Source organism: Leuresthes tenuis, unplaced genomic scaffold (genome assembly GCF_036924035.1).
Source record: "Leuresthes tenuis unplaced genomic scaffold, fLeuTen1.0.hap1 SCAF_24, whole genome shotgun sequence".
Classification (NCBI taxonomy): Eukaryota; Metazoa; Chordata; class Actinopteri; order Atheriniformes; family Atherinopsidae; genus Leuresthes; species Leuresthes tenuis.
The window spans coordinates 5,850,880-5,871,503 of NW_027325378.1; the positions used below are offsets into that span (position 1 = coordinate 5,850,880).

The 20,624-nt window shown below is 39.4% G+C and overlaps 1 protein-coding gene across 1 annotated transcript in view; it reads right to left on the minus strand.

Annotated features, from left to right (window-relative positions):
* Positions 1-20,624, minus strand: part of LOC140284465 (collagen alpha-1(XV) chain-like) — a 58,666-nt gene that overhangs the window by 20,027 nt on the left and 18,015 nt on the right. Inside the window, exons 3-6 of the mRNA XM_072378327.1 lie at positions 9,170-9,417; positions 8,895-9,065; positions 7,619-7,750; positions 1,315-1,389 (exon numbers count right to left, since the gene is read on the minus strand). Coding sequence (XP_072234428.1) covers positions 1,315-1,389; positions 7,619-7,750; positions 8,895-9,065; positions 9,170-9,417 — 626 coding nt within the window. The remainder of the gene's footprint in view (positions 1-1,314; positions 1,390-7,618; positions 7,751-8,894; positions 9,066-9,169; positions 9,418-20,624) is intronic.

Consider the following 20,624-nt stretch of genomic DNA (forward strand, 5'->3'; position numbering starts at 1 on the left):
AACATGAACATGGCCTGATACAGAAGAGTTTGAGAGACAGACGCCATTCTGAGTTAAAGCTGCTGGTTGAGAAAATTAGCCAAGCTATCAAACAAAAAAATGCATGTATCTTTCAAAACAGGATATCAGACAAGATAACTGTTCCAAATATTATCATATTCTAAAGATATCAAAGTACTTAAATGTAGACTAGTTTGAAAGAATCAGAGAAAGAAAGACCCTCATGATTTCCATCTCATTATGACCTGAGCTTTTGTTCATTAAAGCCTTTTAAACTTTGAGCATTTTATCCTCTGATGAATCTAAAAATATTAAACATTTGAGAAGTTGAAGCTTCTGTTTTTAATGGAAATTACAGCATTTGTCCCCAAACTTATTGATATTTAAAGAAAAAGATGATAGTTCTTGTTCCTTGAAAATTTTGATACAACATGTGTCTCTTCTACGTTTAAAAAGGTTAAAGCAAACAAATGTCCCATCAGGTCAGAATGAGTTAACTGAGTGTTACAGTGTTAATAATACCTCAGATGTAACGACTAAAACAAGTCAGAAGTGAAAGCTTGGACTCTTCTGGTGGATGAAATTGACTGATTGTTACAGATGGTCTTTGTGAAAGCTTTCCACAAGATTTTTGGCTTTTGCTGTGGAGATCCCACTCAGCTACAAGTGAGTGAGTGAAGTTCTATCGTTATATCAGAGTATATATGATAGTGAAGTTCTATTAAGGCGACCAAGTTAGCTATTGTGGCTTCACATCGATGCATTATATATACTATTCTTCGACCGAACAAACATTATGTTTATAGGCAGAGGTACAACTTTTACCACTTTTTTAATACACAGGACATTCACATTGGATTTGGAGGATGGGTTGGTGAGGTTCCTCCAATTTTCCAGGTCAGAATATCCAATATCCTTTGATGTCCAAAGCTCATGGTCCAGTTCAAAAAGACTCAACTGAACAAATTGAAATCAACACAGAGACAATTTGCTGCTGGTGTGCTGGGTAATCTCAGAGTTTCTGAGCAAGGCTGAGCTCTGGTACTTTGATGACCTTACAGTCCCTCTAAACAAGGGAAAAGATAAACCTTATATACTGCATCAGGTTCTAATGAGTTTAAAACTTTTTCATAGACTCAACCCTCAGAAACCATCAATGCTGAAACATGGATTTGAGTGTCCATTTTTGAGCATCTTTACACGCTCCTGTAATACACTATTTATACCAACAGAGGGCACAGCAGTTCCAGGATTGTGAAAGAAGAAAAACCCTGAATTTTAAAACTGTGAATGTATGCTATGGTGCAGACTCACATAAGGATCGTCCTCCTCACACTGGTCATCTGGGGCTGTGAGGTCTGACTTCAACACCAGCTGCTGGATAGAGCCCTGGAGAGGATGAGGAGTGGTGAAGGAAGAGGAGGGTCAGTCTTGCAGTACATGATAATTTGGGTCATTCTGTCACCTAGTTTCACCATAATTTCCCCACACACCAATTCTACATGACAGTTTGTTGCTCTCACCCTACCCTCATTATTAGTGTACACATAATCTACACAGATACAAATTGCACACCATCATCAAAACATTCACACGCTGCTGCAACATGTTAAGTTGCTGCTCAAAGGCAAGTGTAACATCAACCTTAAAACACCAGTCTTCATCAACTTAAACGCAGCATTTAAAAACATACAGCTGTTTGACATGTCCAACTCATCTGACTTAGTGGCAAGGGAATACCACACCTCTCGTCCAAAGTCAGTTGGAAAGACTTTAGCCTACACTAATGACAATATTAGCCCCCTATCTTTGGGGCTAAAGTAGTAACAGCTGCTACATCATCAAGTCAACATGAGACCTGCAGCAGTATCACCCTTTTCACACTTAAACACAGTCAATTCATCTGCAATAAAGCTGACAGTGCTGACAACTGCTCAAGATTTATGACTCCCAATACAGATGCTCCATTTCAGTTCATCCCACAGAGGTTAGCTTCCATGATCACAACAACTTTCATGGTGGTCATAAATGTAGCTTCACGCAAGTAATCCTTTTTTGATAAGTACAATAACTGTGTTTAAAGAGGCAGTTTTTGTGCATGTAGTAAAGCAGAAAATTGAAATGTCCCCTGCACGATTTTCTGCTGTTGGACATGACAGGAGGATTATGCCTTCATCAACTGACATGTTGCCTACAAAAAAACCTGACTTGAAGGTGACTGAACCTCAGTCAACCCAATGCTGTTGTTTGCAGACATTCAACTTCTTCAAGATACTGCTTAAATTGCACAGCACTACGTCTTATTGTAATATTACAGATCACATATTCATTTCTGACTGCAGCTGCAACTTGTGACCATATATAGACCTATATACCACCACTAAGAGACTATGAATAACTAAAAACTCTAAATGACAAATTTCATAACCATCTGATATATGAAAGGAAAAGAAGTCTCACCGTGTACAACTGTGTGTACACACAAGCTAAGTCAGTGGGCCTATCCTTTTATTAGATCAGTAAGTATCTGCTGAAGGCAATTTGAGCAAAGTTTGTTGATATTAAGATCAGGCCACAGGACAAACACCTGTTTTTAATGGGACAAAGCATGTCCTGTGAAATTTAATGTTGACAAAGAAGTGAGAAACAAAGGTGAAGGGAAGAATAGGGAGCAAGAAAGGGAATGAGAGGATAAGAGCTGGGACAGGAAACCAAATCAGAGACATCTGTTTGTGAAGTAAACAACACATCTGAAACAAAGAATGTGCCACGCAATCTTTTCCACAACTTTAATATGTGAATTTCCCCTCAAGTTAAAGCCACCACCACGTGGATAAGTGATTTTATAGGTAAGAGTGTAAAACATTTCAATTATATAAACGTCAACACTTGGAAGTAATTGGTTTGAATGACACATTTCCAGCTGCAAAGGTCTGCTAACACACAAAACTAGGTCTGCAATGCAGATGAGTGAACCTACTCAGTGGATCTTTAAAAGTTTTTACAGTGAGTCAAAATTAAAAGCCAACAAGCTTGCACTAAACAGTGTAATCATATAATCATAGGGGCAAAGGCAGAGACAGTGGTCTCTGGGGACGTGATGCTGGTCCCACTGTTGCCACCTGCTTAGTTCATGTTTGCACAAATTAAAGTTATATCCTGACTTGAAAGGTGATGGCATGAAAGTTGCACAGTTGTTACTTTAGACCCGTATAAGTAATTGAATGTGACTCTCTGGTGACTTGTCAGTAAAATTCTTTGTTCAATATGTAACTGATGTGAACATACCAGATGTCCAGCCACTGGCAAGTGTTCAGCCATTGTTTGGAAGAGATTTTCTCCATATTGGTATGTTACATGGTATCATCCACTTGATGTTTCACAGCTGGGATAAGAACCAAGACTATTTTGCAGTCTGGGTATTGTCCACAAACTGGCACAGAGGAGCTCTTAAATGTCAGAGATAGTTAAGGAAAAGGTTAAGCACTTTTAAGGTATTGCTCAGTGTCTGGCAGTCTCCGTGTTGAGGGAAGCGTTGTTGTCAAAGCAGCACAGAGCAAGTCTACATTAGGTTCTACTGACTAAGCACGTGAGAGTACTTTCTGAAGCTCATCTCCCACTGTTCGGGCTCAAAATGTCTGGAAAAGTCATGACACATGTATCATTAAAGACAATAAGTGGTTTATTCCTTCTATAAAATTACACTTTCTCATTATATTAGTCTATAACATAGTTTTGTCTTAAAAGCTGGAGAAATGCTAGCATATAGACAAGATTATTGGTCTGACTGCAGATTCAAAAGGTTATTCCCTTCATTTGGGAAACAAATTTATCCTTGTGACCAAAAGAAATTAGCTATAAGCTGTGGCAAACCATGCCTCATAAAACATTCCACATAAAGACAAACTTAATAAGAGCGTACTTGGTAAAGACTTGTATTTTTTCAACATTTTGAACATGGCAACATGTAGTTGCCGAGCGGTGAATCAGATTACTATGCGTCTTTCAGGCTCACACAAAAATGTGGAAGTTGTGCATACATCTTCCAACACGAGCTGTATTTTACTGAGCAATGACACGAATGACAGCGGGAGTATTTTTTATAATTTTTTATTTGCATTCATGTGAAGTTGTAAGGGAGTATATTACTGTGGAGAGGTACTGCTGCATCATGTCTGTTTGTGGTCTCTCAGGGGGGAGGATCTCAGAGCTGCCAGTTCAAACATTAAACAGCTGAACAGACAGCCTGTACGGGTCCTTTTTGTCTGAGTGAAGAGAGGGAAGACTGTATGTAGAGATGACGGAGGGTAACACAAGAGAAGGAGCTTATTGCCAAGTGGGAGGAGAGGAAACTTCTTAGCAGTCTGTGCATTATTTCCCCCCAGCTTGTGATGGTCACACTGGAGAGCAATAATGTGTGCTACATATGGCTTACTTTCACTATACTGTTAAGACAAAGAAAAAACAGAAAAGAATTTCTCATCCTCTGATGAATCTAAAAACATCTAACATTTGAGAGGTTGAAGCTTCTGTTTTAATTGGAAATTACAGCATTTGTCCCCAAACTTATTGATATTTAAAGAAAAAGATGACTATAAAGGATAAAAAGATCACTGTAAAAAGATCCATAATGGGAGTATTTTCCTTTAATCCAGCAGTTAAGACTTTAGACCACATCCATACTAAGTTGGAATCACATTTTAAAAACAAACAGTCCATCCGGTAAGTGTTGAGTATGTATTCAGAAATAATTCCTAATAATCATTTAAATTCTTTTTCAAACTCACACTAGTAATATACATGACGAATGCATGTAGGTTGTTTAGTTGAAGAATACCAGTAGTGGCGAAAAGCAAGACCAGATGTGCGTTTGCTAGGACAAATAACTAGCTGCACTTGCTAGACTGTTGGACTGAAAGTGACACAAGTGGATATCATAGTGTGTGATTTGTCAGAAAACAAGATAACTATCAATAGTCAGATGAGGCGGTGCTAATATAAATGAGTACCCACCCAATAATAGTATATATGTAGGTGCACTGTAATTACTTATTTTGGTAAAAGTAATGATATCTCCATCATTGGTTTCAAAAGCCAGTTCAGATTAACACACAAATTAAAGGTTTCTTTTACCAAAGTCTGAAGAATTTTACCAAAGGCAAATTCAGAGGAGCTAAACTGATGGGTACAAAGAGTGAATTTTCACCATCCAAAACAATTCAGACCTCAAAAATGTAAGTGTTGTTCAAGCAATAGCATCAGACAGTTATTTGCTTTGTCACTATATTCTCAATCACCGAACGTCCATGTTGCTAAGTATCTTTGCATGTGCAGTACTTGCCCGACATAGCCTGCTGTTGATCAACTGTGACAATTTATTTCCAATGGCAAAAAAACAACAACTACGAGACAGCAAAAAATAGCCAAGAGCATGGGAAATTGCAAACACACACCTTCTTTTAAACAACTGCAAAAGTAATGCCCAACAGTAAGCTACCTAGTCTGACAACTCCAGATGGACTCAGCTGATCAGAAGTAGAATTTGTTGTGCAACCACTGTGCTTGTTGTGATGAGGAGCAACATTCTTTGGTTGAGAAAATAAAGACAAAGTAAAGAACTAACTAATACACAAGTGATGTTGGGGTATAAATCACTATATATAGTGCTCACTCGATCCGCTATGAAACTCTTGGGCTGTTTTAAATGGTCAAAGTTCACTTTTCTGGGACTCCACCTGCTGTGTCCTGCAGTTATTTTTTTTATATTTCTCTGAGCATTTAACCTCTAAAAGTGAGCTGGTGTATGCATTGACCATTTTATACGAACCTTCAATTCAACATAGCAATCAACTGAAAAACAATCTATTAAGAATCCAACTGCAGAGATGATGTATTACACAACTGGAGAAAATCAGTCTGTATTGCAGATTAAGTCATAACAGGTCAGCTGTCTTTTTGGTTACAGAGTTTTCTGTTGTTGATTTCTTGGTAACTGCTGATACAGAAAGTTGAAGCCATTTGGCCATCTCAGTATGTTTGTAGAAGCCAGAACTGATTATTGCTTTGTACAACACCATCACTGGCTTAATAACAATAATGACTTAAGGCAAATAAAACAAGAAACATGGTTATTTCCAAATGTATTTTATGTAATTAGGGTGTTGCTTAACAGCTAAAGTTTATTACAGATTCACTGGAAATTTAACTGGAAATGATACGAAACGTAAATATTTGGTTTCCATGAAGTTTTGGAGGAATGTCAATGACTGTGATTTGTGGAAAAATACAGAAATTTGATCTTTATTGAGCCTAGACTAAATTGAAAAAAGGACGTCCTGCTCTTTTTATTTTTTCAGTGCTCTTGCCATCTACTCTAAGCTTCTAAAAACTGAAAATATTTTGAAGTGCAGTCAAAACGAATGGGTTAAAAAAGGCTAAAAAAAAATGAGAGCCGAAATTTTAATGGTGCTACAAAGAAGTGACTTTGGTCTAAAACAAAAGTGTAGCTCTTCATGGTCTAAATGTGCAGTTTGTTTTAAACCACAGTAGGTAGACAAACCTATTTAATAGATTGTTCCAGCAACAAAATGGAGTCCCCTCTGAGAGCAAAATACCCTCAATAAACCCATACACTCCCTCATTGGCTTTTTGGATTTCTCTGAAACCCTCCTCAGATTCCTCTAATAAAGTCTTAATGAAAAGACAAGGGAAAAAACATTGCTTGGTGTCAGGAACTTTTTTCCACTACCCCAGAGTCATCTTATATAGTCTGTCCTTCATATGAACTTCCACTACAAGCATTCAGTGGAAAATATACAAAAAGTTTAATAAAAGAGGAAAGTCTGTTTTTTGTTGTGCAGTCATATTTTTTCCAACAGCCATGAGCAGATTTATTTAGAAAAAAAATAGTTGGCCTGTTTAGAAAACATGAACTTATCAAAAAGTAATTTTATGTTTTAGACAGAACATCTGAAATATTGTCTGCTTAGGAAAGGAACATCAAAGGAACAAACAAAACCTTTCAGTACAATAAAAAAAAAACAGCAAATCATTATTTTCTTTTACAAGAGCACTGAGAGCAGAAAGCAACATTGCATCTTAGCACTTCTCAAAGACTTTATACAAACAGGAATATTTTTAACAACCATCCTCAGGGATTGGAGCCTCCATTCTTGCAGTCTTACCACTGATTAAGTCTACATCATAATTCTCCAGTCGCACACAGTGTAAGTCTTTCAAGATGGGGGACTGTCAAACACTTTCAAAACATGTAAATCACATACAGCTCATCATTTATGAGCTCTCATGGGAGAAGGTGATGCTCAAAAACATTTGGTGGTTCATTTATGATCTCCTGTGGCAGTCATAAAACTGAAGACGATTGTGTTAATGTCTCCAATGTGAAGAAGTTAACCGCCCAAACATCACTTTTGTCTCTACAAACAATTCCGGGTGAGATATAAATTCTGGACACACTGATATTAGGAATGAAGAAAAAAGGCAGAACAGGAAAATCCTGAAGTACTTTTGATGCATGAGGTGATGACTGGGCAGACACTCGTAGACTCAGACATAAGGAAACGCATACAAAAAAACCCCAAAAAACCTTCAGACTCACCACAAACCTCCCCAGGCCCGTACCACCAGCATTCCCCACAAAGATGCCTGAGCTGGCCTCGAAGGTCAGAGGCTGAGCACTCCTGGTGAAGGCAACTTTGTGGTATTCCTCACAGTCCATGTAGAGACGCACCTACATGGAGGGACAAGGGTGCACACACGCAAACATAATCTTTAAAACCACAAAGTTGTTCATGACAAATAGAATACAATCCAACAAATTCTGTGGTTGGATAGCTACTTCGATTTTCAAAGATTTGCTTGCTCTGTTCCAAAAGGTGCCTTTTGATTATTTTAATTTCCCATGCTCAGTATGTTTGTCTGTGATCTGCATGAAAGACGATCCCTGGATGGGTCTCAAACTTCCACACAGAGCAAACATGAAACTATGTGTCAAATTGGCCCAACCTACATGTTCAGGATCACCACTAGTAACGAGAGTTGGAGATTCAGCAACAAACCAGAAACCAAACAGCAGTCCTCATCTACATGACAGGAGTGTGATCCAGTGCAGTGTTAGACAGTTTCCACATTCATGCAGTTTTGGCGTGGGAACCAGGCTATGAACACTAACACTAAGATCAACACTAAGATGTGCTGTCATGTCTGGTGTCGATGGGAGAACATTCAAATGAACTGAAGTGTGTTTCATGTGCCATTGTTCACTGAAAATGTGCACACAACCCCCCTACTAGCAGTGTCAGAACTTTCTAATCATCTTTGTATATTCCAGGGTCAGTCAGGATGATAACATGCAAACTCATTTTAATGTATCCGTAAAACCAGTCAACTGTTTCTCATTAAAATGATGGACAAGATGGTGAAAAGCACCATCAGCTGTTTATAAAAGATGTATACATACAGTAGTTTATTGCTGTCAAGTTAAGCCAATGTGGAGTTGTGTTAATGCAATGCAACTGAAACATGTGGGGTGCAGAGTCCAAAACAATTCTGGTCCCAATAGACTAGCACAAATCATTGCTGTGTTATCGGATAGATTCACTCCTTCTGACCAGTGAGCTGGTGGTCTTTTTATCTTTTAAATGATCAGGTATTAACTAGACATCAGGCCTCAAAACATACTTGTCCAAAGAGGTTTCTAAATATTCACTTTCTTTACAAATGTAATCACTCCTGTCTTTATAAAGACCAAGAAGATCAAAGCCCAATGTTGATATACCAGATGGGAGACATCCCCATGGCTGCGTTGACCTTTTACATAGAAATCTATGGATATCACACATAATGTGTTTGCCCAAACAAACTAACTCACTCACCTCTGCACCCTGTACAGTCAACGTAAACCTCGCCCATCTTCCTGTTAGGTCTCCCATTTTGAACGAAGCTGCTTCTCGGGTCCCACCCTCAGTTTCTTGGTCGGTGTAGTACAAAATGATTCTCTGGGAGTCAGACTCCACTTCCGACAGTGCTACACCCAGCTGTACAATCTTTTAAATACAAGAAATGTAGAAAACATTCAGTTTTTCTAATACACACAAGTATATGGCTGCATTTTTTAAATGATGGAATTAAATCCAACTCAGTGACTCACTTTTTGATAAGCATCTGTGATGGCGAACAGCACACCGCCATGACGTGTGGTTGATTTAGCCGTGACCGTGATGGCGAAGTCATGATAGAATGGGTCTGGGATGAATGACTTTGTCAGGCGGCCCACGTTGGCGTCTGGGCCAAAGCTGTAGGCAGGGTAACCCTCGAAGCCTGTAACAAAGGAGACGGAGGGAGGGAGGGGTACACCGATCAACTCTGTCAGGTCCAAGGCGCTCTGAGAGCCACGGTCTGCAAAATACAAACACAAGAGGTGGAAAGCATGTTAGTGGAGTGGAAAAGAAAACATATCTTATATGCTAAAACTCGACCAAAAGGTCATAACCGGCCTGCTGACACTAGTATCCAGCAAAAATAAATTGAGCGGAAAAAGAGTCATCAAACAAAGAGCTGCATGGATACTGATTGATGCCGTATGGAGGAGAAAAGGGTGAAACTGAGTTTTACTGGTGCTTAAATGGACATCACTAAAAATCAAAAATGAAAATGACGAAGCCCTTCAAGGTGTTGATTATTACTGACATTTAATTTGTGTTTTTGATTTTACTTTGAAAAGTTTCACTAAGAAATATGTGCCAACATCCACAAACTAAATGCAATGCTTGTGTCTCTGTTGAAAAATGGTGGTAAGGTGATAAAAACTGCCAACTAGTAAGAGGTGGAGGGGCAGATTGTGATGTAGCAATAATAGTCCAGATACAAAGTCATACAAATGGAGGATGTATACAACATATCTGTCTTTGCTCAATATGTTTTATTGACACAATGTCAGAAATGATCATGGTCAGATGGACACATAACACATTAACTATCCACAGTTCAGGGGGAGTGTTTTCTGTGGTCCCTTTAGCACAAAAGTGGTTCCAGTGCTGGCTCAGAGCCACTACCACAATTTAGGGGCCACTTGATTAACTACAACTTTACGAGTGGCATATATCAAAATCGAGCCACAGTATAGAGTCTACAAAGATAGAGCTATAAAAACTGAGCTTCAACGTGGGCTTGAAGTAGATGCAGCAGTGTATTCACATGAGCACAACCCTTTTCCTGCTGTTTTACTATCGCCAGTCTGTGTGTTAGTGCTTCCAAATGTGGCATTCAAAACTGCCGTTTTCAACTAAATTTACAATCAACAATCGCAACTTCATAAATAAACAACTTTTTACAGCAGATACAGGTTTGCATTGGAAACATCGATCTGTGCTATAAAACTGTCGCTCTGCACTGCAGTTTTCTGAAGAACTTCAGAATACACTATGAAGGGGTTTAATCTACATATTGCAAAATACATTTAAAGTGACTGTGGGAAAATCAAACCGGTTCTTAGAAGGTTTTGAAGCTGAACCAGGTCTGAGCTGGCTCTGGCACCACCAACACTTTGTCAAAATTGGGCAAATGAGAGGGGATAACTCCTTTAACTTTGCAGACACCTCACATGGACACCCACTAAAGGAATATCAAGAACAATATGGCTTTTTAATGGGGCTCAATTAGCTCAATAGGTAAAACACTAAGAAAGGCAGGGTGGAGAGTCGCAGGTCAATTTCCCCGTTGGAGGGAGAATGTGTGTTCTCTCAAGGCAAACATACATTAATTTTTTTAAGAATCAAGTTGCTTAGTGTGTTAACAAAGCAGCTGGTTAAAAAAAAGCATGAAAGCTGCTAAATCTTGTAGCAAACATGCACTCAAAACTCAAATTTCCTTTTCTTGAGTGATGCATCCCAACAGAGAACAGAGGAAGCAGATGAGCTTAATTACACTGAGATCTAAATATTTTTTTGCAAGGCAGAACCAAGAATGAATATAATTTACTCTGAGTAACTATCATAAGCTTCTTTCACATTTGTCTCTTCAAGCCAGGACTGAGAAGCTTTTGTTGCACATCATGTCATGTGTGAATGTATGGAGGTGGAACAAGCTGATCCACCGACAACACACAAGGCGACGTGGTCTCGCTTTATGCGTGCTTACACAAATTGAGCCGACAATGCAGAGCTCGCCACTCTAACCAGCGGTGCTGTCATCACTTAACTGATTCCACAACATTGCCTAATGTGTGTAAAGACACAGCGATGCGGGACTGAGCCACCATTATCACAGGCTTCTGTTTGGCACGTGTGAATTATGAGGAGAAACAGCAGCAGGATTACGAGGTCATCTTTTTTTCCTGCACATAAGGCGCTACCTGGAGATGAAAGAGGCTATACACACAAACAACTTCAATGGTTAAAACACTTGAAAATATTCTGAATATAAACTGCTCAAGTTGGTTGGAACCTACAACTAATAATCAAGTTGCCTGGTAAGTGGGTTGAAACATCAGAGTTTTGATGTGTGCCGTAAGGTGACAGGGTGCAGAGAGAGTCAGCTGTAGCCTACACTTAATTTTTGCTGCAGGGCCTCCAAGCGGGTTAATCCAGCTCTGGGTCAGGACTTATATGTTGCTCTAAAAATGAAAGCATTCCACGGCTCAGAAAGCGTGGGTGTTTCATGTTTCACCAGCTACATTATTTCTTACTAATTATGCTCCTGTTCCCTATAAGCTCTTCCAGATCATCATAAGACACACATTGAGGACTCGAACTGTTCCAACCTCCCACGATTCTGTCTTCTGGCATTTTTAAGTTTGACAGCATTTTGGATACACCCCATAAAGTTTGCCAAGAGACTGAGAAGGGGCTTCCATCTGTCTAATGTCCCCACCCATGTCATGACATCACTTACAGTCATGGCTGAATTCACATTTACTTGCTTTTTTACTTTCTGTCAGCCGTGCACACTCAAGTGGAACGTGGCAGGATGTTTGTGCTGGGATCGTAATTCTCTGACGAAGATGCAAGCTCTTCACAAAAGCTGACCCACGTCAACATCACTTTCTCCTTTTCTTTGTCCCACAAACACACAGTCTCCTGCCCACCTGGTTCTCCTTAATGGGGAGATCCCTGGAACAATGGTCTGTTCTTCAGTACATATGAGCAGCAAGTTATAGAGCCTGGGCATCTGGAAGGCATTAGGCTGCACTAATACACACATGCTGTGCAGTGGCAGCTCCTGAAAATTAGACTCACCGCGTACCACGTGTTTGTGTGATGGGGCGACAAAGACAGAAAAATAATAAATAGGGAAAAGAAGCAGACTGTTAAGACTTCTATGAGTACACCGTATACATTGGTGCGTATGTGTGAGGCCAGAGAGCTTACAAACAGGCGTGAAGGCACACTCTCTCTGGCTTTAATTGGACTGAAACCCCTGCAGATTGTGGCAAATAAAAACAACAATGAAGTGCAACCCACACAATTGTGCTGTGTAACCTCCACTGCAGCTGAATGCTGTAATTTTAGAGTGTGATAGCGAGCAGCTGTTTCTGCCAAAGCATGCAAGTGAGATACAAAGATTGCACGGGTGTGTTTGTGAATTGATAGAATTAATTCATAGCCAATTAAATCTGAAAATGTATGCATTAACCAAAGCTTTCGTATGAAGAGTTAGTGTAAAAATCTGGGTGTGGTTGACTAAACAGCTTCTTTATACACAAAAAAAACCTAAACTACAGTGAAATATAATATAGAAAAGACAGTTTTATTCAGAGGTTTGAGTAAAATGCAGCGATTAAAAGAAAAATAAGTATTTCCTAAGCACTCTTTGACCCATTTCTGATTCTAAAAACAAAATGTTGGAATCAGAAGTTGGTAACTGGCTTGTTGGCAGCGTCGCCTCTAGGCATGAACTTCGTGCAGTGCATCCAAAATTCCCACTGCTCCGCCTGTCACGACGCTCCATCTCTTGCTCGAGTGTGACTTCACTGCAGATGTTCCTCCACAAGGCCAGAGGCTTAACAGCTGGACAGATCACTATGGAAATGTGCATACAATCTCTCTGTTCGCTTGAGTTCTCATAATCTAACTAGAATCAATCAAGGAATTCGGAATATCAGTATTTGTCCAGTTTGTCCAGCATTGTCTTAACAGCATATCTGTGAGCAGACAGCTGATCATATTGAAGGTATTTGGCTTTATTGATAGTTTTAATTATCTCGATACTAACACTGCAATCAAAGGAAGAACAGCGAAGCTACCCAGAGCCTCATCTGAGGGAAAGTTGGGATTAATTCATGTCAGGGCGTGATTTCTCAGAGTAATCAGCTTTGGCTCAGTTTGAACAGCACCTGCACTGGAGAAGAGCTTAAAAGAAGAGGAATAATCTGGTGATAGAGTACATGACCTCTAGTTAAATACACTTTAATAACTACAAGATGTAGAAATTAAGTACAAGATGCTGCCATGTGATTAAATCACAGCACTGGCTTTAAAAAAGGTGAACTCCCTTTTTTTTAGGAATGGAGGGAATGAAGGACCATCAGTTGTATCGTGCAGTGTAGAAGTAGTGTTGTAATAGTGTAAGTGAAGAGAAGTTTTTCTAGTATGTGTCACATGAAATGCTTTCTGCACAAACAGTGAATTGCTGAGATTTGAGTTTGAATGCTGTTATTCACTCCTCGTGAATAAAAAGGGTGTTTTTCTCTTTCTTATGAAAGTTTTCCATGTACCAAAAAAACCACATGTAGACGTCTCCACAGACTGCAAACAGAAAGCTGAAAATCATATTTGCATCAAAGAAAAGAAAACCATCATTCAAGAAGGTGATGCCAAGCTCAGAGAAATTAGCATGGAAACAAATACCTTCAGTGCCACACAAAAAGAATAAATCTGTAGAAGAATGAAAATAATATACACAGAAAATAACAAAAACTAATCTCACAGTGTCGGGTGTTGTGTCAAGTTGCTGCTTAGAAGGCCGAGAATCATACATGTGTATAATGAGAAAATTACAGGCTGTATTGTTAAACCTTTCTGTTTATGAGCCAAAACACTTGTCTTGTAAATTATATTTAACACCTGATTATTCCAGACAACCAGATGTTCTCACATCTGTGTGATGGGACCAAAAGCTAACAGGAATTTCCCCTCTCTTCTGCTCCACCTTACAGATTCAGATAAAAAAAAAGGGACCTCCTATCTTTCCTTCAAGTCAATAAAAAAAGAAACCTCTGACGCCCTTTCATTTAGACAGTCACTGTTGTCAGTCCAGGTGTGCTCAGAGACATCGGGAGTTCTAAGTAAATTGCTAAGACCACACAGGCTGTGTATTTAAATTCTAAGTGTGTGAGACTAAGTGAGGCTGCAGGACCCATTTAGCACAAAGCTGCTCTGTTAGCTTTAAGCTTAGGTGCTAAGTCTGCATCTGTATCAAGGGAAAACAGCAGAAGAGAGTGTCAGAGGTGAAAGGGTGACACCAGAAACAAAAGGTGCGTTTTGACCATTTTTCAATCAGCTCAAGGTCTGATAGCTCTGGGTCTGTTATGGTTCCACTAAAGTAAAAAAATACTTGATAAATTTAGAAAAAATTACTCCACTTAAGTGTGTCGCTTCTCCCAAACGGTACTCGACAGAGACCTGGCACTGACATGCCGACTTGATATCTTTTCAGGTTACACATTTGAGATTTTGGATGTTTCAGATTCATCTTTAATGGCTGTGAATTCACCACTTTCTTGTCACAATAGGAGCCATCTCCTCATTTGTTCTGGTGCTCACTCAACCACAGTGCCAAGAAGCATGCTTCCTCTTTTCAGCTGATTGAAGCTGCATGAATGGTTGAGTTTGAATGTTGTGTTTGAAAACAGTTACAGTTTAACTTAAACTGACAGATTTTACAGGCTGCTGCGTAAACCTGAGATGACTCAGGCAGAAGGGGAGAAATAAAAACCAGTGAAAATTTTACCAATTAGTAACGTTCAGTGCTGGAAGTACTGAAAGACTCCGATACATCATAATTGGCTCCCAGTAATAATTCTATTTTTAAAAAGGGGGTAAAACATGTTGTTAATGCCATATTATCTAAGGCCCAATACCAATTCTCACCATTGGCTTCATCCCTAAATTTAGCAGGAATGAGTTGTAGTGGTTATTTAGACCTTCAATTAGGGCCTTAGGGATGACCACTACTCTTTGATCTCCTAAATAAAAGGGGCACCAAACTTACTCATGGCAATGAAAAATGAAAAGGCATGGGCCAAAGTTTGTGGTCAAGAAGACAGTTTGGCATTGGCCGTCTATCTCACTCTTACTCATTTTTACAATCTTTCAGAACTCTTAATTTGTAGCATTGACAGAATATTTCTATAGGGATTTCTTATATCATTAATATAAGCAGCCCCGTATTCTTTCCAAACCCTCTGGACAATGCAGCTTTGTTACGCTATATGACTAATAAAGCTAAAGAATGGGACAAATATAAATAACTATCATATTCAAGAAGAACTGTGGGAATCATAATTATTTGAAATGAGGCATATGTAGCTCTCCTGTGTATTAGGACTGTAATGATCATGGATAAATACAGTCCCAGTCAGATACTGAGGGAATAGCATACCAGTGCAAACTGAAACAAACACACGCATGCACGCAACAAAAGCCCCACAGTCAGCAAGTTACCAGATCTACTCAATTTTATGCAGCTTTTCAGAGACGTTTTTATCCAAAACAGACAGTCTGTGGTTGATGTTGCCACCGTATATTGATCCCAGTGGGGAAAAAGATTACATGGTGTTGCAAGCACCTTACTGCAGCAAGTGAACCATATGAGCCACACATGGAGGCGGTGAAGATTCTGATTTGTATGGGAAAATGTCTGAAGGCTGGGTTCACACAAATGCTGATGAAAACGGTTAACCACCTTTTCCCAGTGGTATTTGTCTGTTTGTACCTCTAACTCCTACACAACAGAGGAAAGCTTTGTGATTCGCAAGAAAAGAATATGCATTTTCAGAGTTAGTATTTTGCTTTTTTTGTGAACGTGTGTAAACTGTATGTATTCACTCTCCAGGTTTATACCACAAAAATCAAGAATACTGTAAATTCATTCTCGATACATCTATGCAGTCTTTAGGAATCCCAGGTCCAAGGCAGTCCTTCATAAGCTCAGAAATACAAATAGATAGTGTGAAGCTGCCATGAGAGGTTTCCTAAGCTGGAAGTTACCCCATGGAGCTTTGATATACCGCACAAGCATAAGAGGAGCTTGTACTCTATTTGGTTAAGGCATAAAATCGCCATGGTCAACACTTAATGAAAAAAATGGATTATTATTGAAGTAAGTTTACTGTAACCTCTTAGAACTCTCTTTTGCTCACATTTTCATGTGAAAAATACACAATTATAACCCCAAAAAGTAGACACCAGCTGTCCTTTTCAGGATAAAGCCAGAATGAGCTCATGCTCTAATAGCTCTGTACCAGGATATCAACTACACAGCTGATTATCCCATAAAATGGAAACAGCTTTTACAATCATTTAAATTTCAACAACTTGAAAGATAAACCAGATGCTTTACAGGAATCGGAATAAAGAGTGGAACCCACCTTGTGTAAAGGAGCCATCACTATTGTGATCCATTTCTGGATAAATCTCAGCTCCACTCACTTCTGTTATTAAGCCTTCAACAGTCTCAATTTGACCGTGTTTATCAGGCAGTTAAGAAAAGACTGGACCAATCAGCCAGTCTTGGACATTTCCCTTTAAAAAAATGAAAACCGTCGAAAAATCACTCTCACAAAAGCTTTTTTTCATTGTTGCATGGCATGTTTACTAGCTGGGATTTAGGTGGGATCCATATTCTTAGACAGTGGTTGGTTACACAAACCACCATCAGCATGTTTGCTGCAGCTGCCGAACACAAGCCACAGCAAAGTTAAATCATAGCTAAAAGCAGAACAAAAGAAATTCCTGTCTGCATTAATTTGACTTTTCCAACGACATCACCGGCAATCGAGTCCAAATTCTACACGCTGGATTTCATACCAAATCAGTTTTCAACAACACATTACGCTTTTGGCTGAGCAGCAACGCACTATAAAGTCAAGCAAAACTAGCTGGGCTACATATCCCCTGTTAACCCCTGCGTAGGGCTTTAGTCACTATACTGATTTTTCTAACATGAGCCATTAATTCCCATGTGTGGAGAGAAAATAAATAAAAGCAATGCAATTAGGTTCATCATGAAAAGGGAAACAAATCCCATAAGTCAAATATTTTCAGGGAAATTCCACAGAAGCCAAACCTTACATGATCCCGCAGGGAGGAAATGATCAGATGGATGGAGAACTAACGTTAAGTGGCTTTGGTTGCAGACTCAGATAATCAAGATTTACTGCGGTCAGCAATGTCAAATCTCAGAGGACTGGAATAATTATTCTTTAGCATTTATTACCAAATACTGCACAGGTATTTCATGCTTTTTTAATGTAGTAAGCTCATACTTATTTACTTAGTATCATAACAGTTTTAGATGATTTCATATTCGGTGACAATGACTTCACCGTAGAACTGCATGTCAGCAGAGCATAACTGAAAATATAAGTCATAACCAAAGTGACAATATAAGTCAAAACCCAGACTTTTCTGGTTCTTTTAGATGGATTTTGTTTGATCTTGCCAGTTTATCTGATTCTGCCTTGAAATTAAGTGGAAACACCACACTGGAATTGTGGCCAGAACGGACACACCTACTTCTGCCGTTACGGAAGAAACTAAACTTGCATCAGTTTCTGATCCAACAAATGACTCTCAGTACCCACCGCAGCAAAATGAGGTAGTGCACAATGTCTCATCATTATTGATGCCAGCTGCAGTGTTGAAACCACCAAGCAAAACTCCCACATGTGAGAAGATGGGAGTCATTATTGCAAAGGTTGTGTGCCCTGTTTGGGATTTAGTTTGACTGAGATTGTTCTGGACACAATGTCTACACAGCTGAGAAGTGTCCACTTTACTGACCTCAGTCTCGGCACTTGATTAAGACGTTGTGATGAGAAAACAGGGGTCTGCCAGTTGTGAGATGGCACGAAAGCAAAGGACTAAGTCAGTCGGAGTCTTTCTCACAGGGTGCAGAGTCAACAGTGATTCAGATGTTCACAGGGACAGATGTGGTGAAGAATGAAGTTGTAATTCTACTTTTAGCAAGCACTTCACCACACCCTCACCAACTGCACCTCAGTTGATAAAGAAAACAACTTTATCAAGTGGCTGAAATACTAATAGAAGTCAGCTCAATTGATCAGGCATCTCATACAGAGACAGAGTGTTAAAGGGACAGTTCAGATAACAGAAAAGCTGGTGAAAGCTGATCCTTGTGGGTACCCGTTACTGATCCGGCAGATAAGCAGTCACTGAAAACCGAGAGGCACTGGAACATGATAAGCTGAGTAATTACAGCTGATAAACCACTGGATGAAAATCAAGTCAGCTGCTGTAAAACTAAAGCTTCATAGTAAAACCAGCTGTGCCTGTTGGTGAGAGTGCACTCATATTCTTTCATTTAAATGTTCTGGATTGGTCAAGAGCAAATTGGCATGAGGGGTTTTCAGTTTTGTTCTACAATGTCAGAGGATGGGAAGAGGTTCAAACAATCTGCAAAGAATTGTGTCTACAAAATTGTGTTTCAAAGTGTACAAAATTGCAAAGACATTGAATAATCCATCATCTACAGTACATAATATTATCAAAGGATTTGGAGAATCTGATGACAACGCTGTGTGCTAGGGACATGGTCAAAAATCAATATTGGATGCCCATGATTGTCGAGCTCTCAGATAGCGCTGCATTAAAAACAGACATGATTCCATCATGGAAATAACAGGTTTCAGGGAAGGTGTGGCATGTTTCAGTTAAACAGTGCTAAACCACATACTGCATCTATAACAACATGGGTTCATAGTAGAAGATTCCAGGTGCTGGACTGACCCACCAGCTGTTCAGACCTGCTGTTTTCTCTAAAAAAGGTCCAGCAACCGGTCTCCTCAGTTTCCAGACTGGACTGTTGCAAAAAGAAGATGAGATGCTAAACAGTAATAGACATGGACCCGTTTGAACTTTTGAGATGTGTTGCTGCTATCAAATTCAAGATGAGATCAAATTTTTCATGAAATAATAAAATGTCTCACTTTCAACATGTTCTATTATCAATAAAATATTGGTTAATGACAATTGCAAATCATATTGTTTACATTTACCTTTTTGGAATTGGAGTTGTAGAGTTACATGTTTTTGCACCCTAAAATTTAAGAAAACTAAGTGTTGCCTTCGCTCCAACAGTTGTTGCTCGAGTGCTTTGTTTGATGCCTTTTTCCTCTGGTGGCCAAATCCCACACCAACATTAATGCTTAAGACTGAGGCTGGAACAATGAGTGCTTAAGAAATTTTGCTTCATGCTGCTTTGAAAAGGCATCCCTTTCTATAGCTCTCACACTGCACTACACGAGGACACACAACGGGGGCTTTATGTGCAACAGGTAAAGTGAGGTCTGAATTGGGTAAAAGAGCCCGAATGGTACGCAGAGTGCATTCTTGTATTTCATCCAACATTCATCTGGGGAAGGGTGCAGAGTTTCTCAGTGCAGCTTCTTCTCGGCCGGAGGTCTTACACACTACTGTCCACTTAATATATGATAATGTATACAGTGGAAAGATCTTATTGAAATCTAGACTTTTAGTGTAAATATAGTTTTTGATCAACAATTTCTCCTGGAAAATGGTCAGTTTGCAGTTTAGTTTTGTGCAAAGGCAAACACTTATAGACTGTAAGGTGTAGACAAATGGTGTACTGTATCTACACAGAGCAGAAAGATGTCTGACTTTAAGGGTGGAAGACAGGATCGATGTCTTCTAACAGCAGCTCTGCTGCAAATTTTACAAAGGATTGAATGTCTCAGTGTAACATCAGCAGACCGTGGACAACAGAAGCTCATGATGAGTTCCTAATGAAAGCATCTCTTTGCAATGTCCTGCGATTTTCTTTCACACCCCTCTGATGTCATGTTGCACACTAAATAGACTAAAACATTAATTTGGGCAACATGAGAGGCACAGAAAGGAATCTAAAAGTATACAAAGTTGTTTTGGTCAGAGTCTAATTCAAAATCTTGGAGACTGTCCATGTATACCAAAAGACTGGATCGGAGCTGGTTCACCGATAAGTGTCTTTTTCCCCTCTCCTTGCCTGTACAACCTGGCAGATCTGAGGCTGAAGAGAGCCAAGGCCAAATAGTTAGTATAGTGGTGCCAAGTGCTCCTCCTGTCTGCCCCCCACCCCCAAAATACATTTGAATACACACACACACACTGCTAACAGCTCCCTGCTCCTACAGAATTCTTATCTTCCATCTCAATATGAGGCACCAAATTGGCAGAATCAGCAAGAGAACAGTATCACCTTTGTAGAGTGAAATATTTGATTTTTTTTTTCTTTTTTCTACTTAAAGCTCCAGAGGTCACTTTTCAGTGGGATATTGGAGTCGCGTGTAGCTCTGAGGAGTACATTTTGGTTATTTATTTAGAACATTAAAAGAGAGTTGAGATTTTATGGAAAAATGTACTCTTGGG